General features: G+C 40.0%; 1 protein-coding gene across 1 annotated transcript; it reads right to left on the bottom strand.

Moving 5' to 3' along the window:
- Nucleotides 1–996: 996 nt before the first annotated feature.
- LOC137990077 (XIAP-associated factor 1-like) lies at nucleotides 997–2,764 on the bottom strand. Its single transcript, XM_068835624.1, has one exon. It carries the CDS (start codon nucleotides 1,963–1,965, stop codon nucleotides 1,000–1,002), a length of 966 nt encoding a protein of 321 aa, XP_068691725.1. The 5' UTR covers nucleotides 1,966–2,764; the 3' UTR covers nucleotides 997–999.
- Nucleotides 2,765–6,850: the final 4,086 nt, after the last annotated feature.

The raw sequence follows: 6,850 nt of genomic DNA, 5'->3' as shown, positions 1-6,850 counted from the left end.
TGCGCGTGATCAATCACCACGCATCATCAAAATTTTTTTAAATTTACAGTTGCGTGACAATGTTTAACTGTTGAAATTCCCATAAGAATTTTCTCCGTATGTCTGTTACAGAAACCTATTGATTTTTTCAGTAAAAATTGAAATGGCAATTCAAAAACTTGAACTATGTTGAGTTTCCAATGAAATGATTCCTTGGTTGTCGTGTGTTTGCCAGAGTTGTTCGAAAATATCCCAACTGTTTTGTTTTTGTGGTTTTGCGGTTACTAGTCATGCATGACTGACTCCCGAATAGGTTTGAATTTTTAATGCATGCTTAATACAAAATGTCGAGGCGGCTGGCAGAGTCTTCTTTCCTCTTCCGGACTTATCTAGGAAGATCGAAAGAGACTCTGCTCGTTGGGTACACTAACACTTCTGGCAGAGGGTAAACCCAAGAGAAAAAGAGAACGTGGTTTCCAACTTCCCTCAGTTTGCATGGCAGTTGGTTGGTAAAACAGAAGAATAGGCATGAGAGCTTTCTTTAAGCTGAACATCTGCCATGCAGTGTTTAAACTTGCTGGAAGAGGAGTGGTACTAGGTTTTGCAATAATGAACAATGGCTTGTTTTGAACAAGTTGTACAGTTATTTAATTTGGTTTTTAAGTGAAATAAATACTATTGATCTGGACTCGAAAATGTGGTACTTGTTGCATTTTTTGTAATCCAATATAAATGTTCCTCCTTCACATTATTGGATTGGGAGCAACACATAAACAACCTTATGATTAATTTTAGCTTGCGTGAACATGCAAACTGTCACCTTGATCATGTCCCCTGCATTAAAGAGTTCAATCAACCAACCCTCACCAACAATTGAATTATTCCAAAAAGTTTATTTTTTTATGATACTATCACTGAAGCAACAACTAAGCAAGCATTTGAATTTCAGGTTTACAATATTATTATACTTGTATTTACTGATGGGTAGTACCCAGTATATAAATGCATGACGGCATCAGTCTAGTACCGCTTAGATGGCCAAAGATGACTTCCACTTGCTGTATATCGCCACATTCTCTCGTCGAGATCGCAAAACGGATTTTGTAAGTGGTTTTCAAGAATTTTGTGCAAAGACCCCTCGGCTGTAAAATGATCAAAATAATATCCAGTACGATTCCTCTGTTCCCTCAAAAGTCGGAAGTCAGATTCGTCAGATGCTGGCCTACCGGAAGTGGAAAGTACTTCATGAATATCACTCTCGTTTTGGAGGACGCATTCTTCTTGGTGCTTCATAAGTCGATCCGACGGGCATAGTTCTCCGCATATTTCACAAGGCAGAGCAACAATGGTCTCTTCCCGATTTGTGCCCATGTTTCCTCCATTTGGGTCTGGAGGACGGAAATCGTTCTCACGGCTTCCGCTTTGGATTTCGGTCTCCGAGAACGAACCGTCAGCTTCTTCCACCAAAAGGGGTACATTCCATTTACGTTGTGCGCCTTCCTTTTCAATCATGCAGTGGCGTTGATGAGTAGCGAGTTGATCCAAAGGCATCATTGATCCACAGAATTCACAAGGCAAGAGGCAATTACTTGGTCCATTGCAAGATTTCTCATGGCTTTTAAAATACTTTATCAACACATAAGAGCTACATCTTGAACACATCTCCGTCCTCGATCCACAGAATTTCTCGTGTTCTGCCATTCTCTCCCGCGGAAGCATGATCTCGCAGAACTGGCAAGAAACCGGCTGCTTTCCACATTTGTCTGCTTGGTGATTTTCCGCTTCGTTTCTCGTGACTTTCTGTCCACACTGTATACATGCAATTTCTTCGTGATACTCCTCAAAATGTTCTTTTTCTTCGCTTGTCGATATCGCCTCTCCACACAAAGGACAAGGCTTAATATTTCTTTGACAGTAAGCCACATGCATTTCGTAGTTTGCTACAGGAACTTCTCTGTTGCAGTTATCACATACTTCTTTCTCCATACTTGCTTACACTGTTACAGATCTATCACTGGTGTCTCTTGTGTATTAAAGCGTTTGTGTTCTCAGATTTTCATAAAAGCTGACAGTGGTCGCTTTTAGGTCCCTCTATTACCTCAGTTTCCTTTTCAAGTCTAAATAAATTTAATGTTCTAGAGTTTTCCGACAAAATCGCCTCATCATGTTTAGTCAGGACTTATAAACTGCGAGAAGTTTCGAACAACTTCCGGTTCATTCTTCAGTTCCCAGGCTTCGCCTCATCAAAAAAATTGCCAGAGAGTCGGCTTGAAAATGAAGGATGTTCAGAAATTTTGACGTTGTCGGCGATTTTCGTTTTTAAGAAAGGCCATGATCTTTACCGGGCAGCGTACTAAGAGCAGATCGTGGGAACCTATCACCGGAAATATTATTTCCTTACAATCTACCGGAAGTAGGGATAACTGCATGCTCACGCACGGAAAAAAGCTTTTCGGGCTGCTTGAAACTTTATCTGCCAAAACATCCTGTATAATATTTAATGTTTAGGATTCGATATTTGTTTAGTTCACATGAAATACGTAAATGAATACTGTGGATGTTCCATCTCGGTATAAACCATGTATGCATGTAGGAAATGTGTAGATCCCATGGATGATGATTCATATATAATCCTAAATGTAATCCATTCTAATGAATGAATACAGAATACGGGCCAGCCAAAACAAAGGACTAGACCCTTTTACAGTTGTAGCTAGGTTACCTGGCCTAAGAATGGAAGCGAGGCTGCCGGTGACCCTGCTGTGATACAAACCGATGTGCTTTTCTAATGTTAATGTAACTAATTAGAATTACAACAACACAATATCCCATTTCCGAGTTGCTGCATGCCTCAGTTTCATGGCGAGTCCTGGTGCACAACCATTCAAATGGCAATGAATTGTGCATTCTCATGCAAATCAAACTAGTTTCCCTTTCAATTGTTGAACAACCAAAGATGTATCCTGTGGAGTACATTGTGCCTTGACCTGTGGTCTGAAGTTGTGCATACATGTAATGACAAAAAAGTGTGCTAAGCATCATTATTAAAGCTGATGAAAAAGTGAGGTGAGCCTCATCCTTCCAATGGGATTTGAATTGAACCTATGACTTCTTCGATGCCAGTGCAATATAATTTAATTCTTTACCAACTGAGCTATGAAGCAACTCAGTTGTGAGCAGGTCAATTAATTTTGTTGGGCTTACATGTTCCTGACCTTAGTGATTGACATGTTGATTAGGCAAATTGTAAGTGTAACTTGAGCAACGTGATTTTGTGAAAGTATGTGTATTCCTTCAATTGGATTATTAAAATACACAGTGAATCTGAAATACATGTCGTGTGAATCTCTACATTGGCGACAACTGAGTGGCTTCATAGCTCAGTTGGTACAGCATCGCACCGGTATCAGAGGTCATAGGTTCAAATTCCATTGGAACAAACTGAATTTTTCTGTTGTCAACAAGAGACAATAATTGCTCAAATTGTCCAGAAAAGTGCGAGGATCGCTGGAATCACTCTTTTTTTTCCATAACGTGCACTTCAAATACACACATTTACTTCATTTGCCAAAGCTAATGCAACAAAAATAACAGTTCTCACACTGCTGGGAGCCATGCCAAGCCGAACCACACAGCCTGACCTTTACTAACAAGAACATAATATTATTGTCTTACAATGACACAAAAAAGTGGCTAGAGAATAAGATCACCTCAACTGAAACATTCTACAAGTACTTCATGGGTGGGTGGGTGGGGCATGTCAGGCAATGGCGGATGGCAAAACAAAAACTGAAACTTTACATGGGCCATGTGTGAGAAAACTGTTTTCGGCTTCTTTCGTTCCTCAGCCAGCGGAAAATCACACCCATCTTTAATTAAAACTTTATTACAGCTTAAACACATTGCACAATGTGTACCATTTTGTATCAGCAGTGAATCAAGGAGATAAGATTATGGGAAAACTAACAAAACAAGGTTATTGCAAAAAAGTGAACATTGGATGTGATAGAGAAAAATAAAAAGATGAAAACTGCAAAACAAACTCTTTTGTTCAAGATGAAAGTCACAGCAGCAACATCTGTTTAACATGAAAATTAACAATGTGTAACTACTGCTAGTTAAGTCATTACACTTTTAAAAAAATTCCTGGATCATATTGGTTTTATTTAATGTGGAGAGGGGAAAAGCGTAACAACAAGCCAATTACAATTTATTATTATGCACAGAAGAGTTAAGTGAATAATGGATGATACTTTGTCCTACACAAATGGTCAAACATCTACATCAAGCCATCATTAATGTTTCAAGTTGTTATGAGATAGTTGCAGCTGAAACTGCTAAGAACTACTACCTGTAGGTTATGCTGCAAGCTCTCAGAACTTATTGCCTTTAAAGACCTCAAATCTTAAGGTGCTTCCTTTTGTCAGAAATAGCCAACCAGACCCGTCAGATAGCAAAGAAAAGGCAACAATTTTTAAGGAACACTTGCATGATTATCCCTCACGTTCTTCCGAGGGAGTATATATCATCCTTGAAGTGTGTTAATTTGATTGTATTGTAGAGTTAGTCCTTCCAAATACCTGGTCTGGCTGGTCAGCTCTGTCAAATGGAAAGCACCCTTAGTGTCATTGAATCTTTTCCAGTCAAAGAGTTTCTCTCAACACTGAAAAAAAAGTGTCATGAATAGTATCTTAAATAAATTCTGGCAACCCTCGGTAGCTCTTTTGGTTCAGTGTTCTGAACATCCAAGGCAGAAACACCTCTCTAATCTCTGGTCATAGCTGAAAAATGAATTAAAGAAGCAGTTACTAAATCTCATATTCTTATGAAAGTTAATCGTTAGTTGTTGTCCTTCAGTAGCATATTGACAGTAATGATTCCAAGTTCGAGTGAGGCCTAATGCTACTGTGAAGTTTTTTTTATACCGAATTATTCCATCAGAGATCAACCCTAGTATTGGAATTGGGCCCACACAAGGACAAAGAAAAACTCTGACCAGGGTGGAATTTGAACCCACGACCTTTGAAATTGATCACCGTTGCTCTACTGAATGAGCTACAAGGCCAGAACGGGAGCAGGCCATGGGTGTGTGAGATGTTATTCACAAGGAATTCCTTTATGTGTCTTATGCAGCCGATAAAAAGCCGCATTTTGAGGTAAAAAAGTAAAAAGTAAAGTGGTGCATTTATATAGCGCCCTTATCACAACGTCTCAAAGGCGCTTTACAATGATCAATTTACCCCCAGCGGACTGGAAGCATATACAGGCGCAAATTGCAGCCGCTTCTAAGCAGTCCATGCATGCTGGTACTCATTTTACCAACCTCGGAAGGATGGAAAGCTGAGTGAACTTTAGCGGGAAAGAAGGTCGCCAAATATTCCAGTCTCGGCAGAACCGGGAATGGAACCCCGGAACTTAGGGTTGGAAGGCAGAGATCTTACCACTGCGCCAACCCCTCCGCTCTGCAAGAATTGTAAGAATGGTAAAACATGTTTGCTTTAATATTGTAGACGAAAAATAATTGAGTTTTAGTGCACTTTAATGTATATGTAGGCTTGATTCTCTTAATACGAGCACAAGAAAAATGGTTTACCATGGATACCAGACTAGGTGTGCTAGCTCACACAAGCAGGCATTTGGTCAGTGTTCACACACCCCTCAAGTCTAAGCCAAAGCGAAGGATCCAGCATCACTCAAGTAGCCCGAATTCTGACTGTATTTTTGCCTTTGTGGTCTCATTCCCTCACAAGCCCTTCAAGCTAATCCAGCCAGGTCGACCACATGCTGGCAGAGATAAATCACAACACCAGGATACACATGCCTTGCTCTTCACAAACAGTGTGAGGGGATTGAACATCCGACAGTGTTAGCAGCAAGGGTCTTGAGACGAGGCATACGGTCTATAATCCTTGGTCTGGTTGTTCAAAACACTACCTAGGTACAAGTTTTCCCCAAATTTAGGATAGGTGTGTGCCGCCAAGGTTCTCAAACCCCGACCCTATTTAAGGGGAGAAAATCGAGATTTGATACCCTTTTTAAGGCCCAAAACCAAAGAATGGCACGCAATTTAATTAAGGGAGTGAGGAGCGCACATACGGCAGTACAAGCTTTAAACGTCCCTTTACAATCGCTGGGTTAAACTTGAAAATGTGTATTCAGGTGTGTAGTATAGTTTTAATAGACCACATATTTTTCGTTTTGTGCGTTGGGGTGGATACTTCTATTTAGTGACCTACCTAAGGAATATCTAAGGATCACAACACAAAAATACCAAAAAGGATATCCTATTTAAGGACTGAGCACATCAAAATCCCTACCCTATTGGGCAGGACATACCTATATAGTGGATATAAGAGAGTACCCCCCCCCCCCCCCCCTCCCTGTCGAGAAAGCACTAATCTAATTTTATGATGACAAAAAGGCTATCTTGAAATTTTATGGAAACATTTTTTATCTGTGAAAAACTATGAAGTCTAGTATTTGCTAAATCCGGCTTTGAATAATTAACTGGCCCTTATATCCCTGCATTACTTAACCATTCAACAAACAACACGTTTACTTACTTCGTAAGCGAGCACAAAGTGCAAAAATTTCCGGCACAGTTTTCACATTGTCGACTGCAACCGGCACAAGACTGCCTTTCACAGAAAAAACAGACCATAGGAACTTCACTCTTCGATTGTGCACAGCTACGACATTTGAACGTTTGTTCGGTTGGGACATTGCTACTTTGATCGACTTGGTCTTTTTGAAATTGAAGTGATCCCTTGTGCATCAGTTCAAGAGTTCTTGCTGAAGGATATTTAACGGACGAAAGTGTTTAACGTTAGCAACAATCGTAAATTCTAATCAATTAAGCAAGCTTAATATT

Source organism: Montipora foliosa, unplaced genomic scaffold, assembly GCF_036669935.1.
Source record: "Montipora foliosa isolate CH-2021 unplaced genomic scaffold, ASM3666993v2 scaffold_54, whole genome shotgun sequence".
Taxonomy (NCBI): Eukaryota; Metazoa; Cnidaria; class Anthozoa; order Scleractinia; family Acroporidae; genus Montipora; species Montipora foliosa.
The sequence above is the reverse complement of the archived record's forward strand: the minus strand, read 5'-3'. Positions and strand labels throughout refer to the sequence as shown.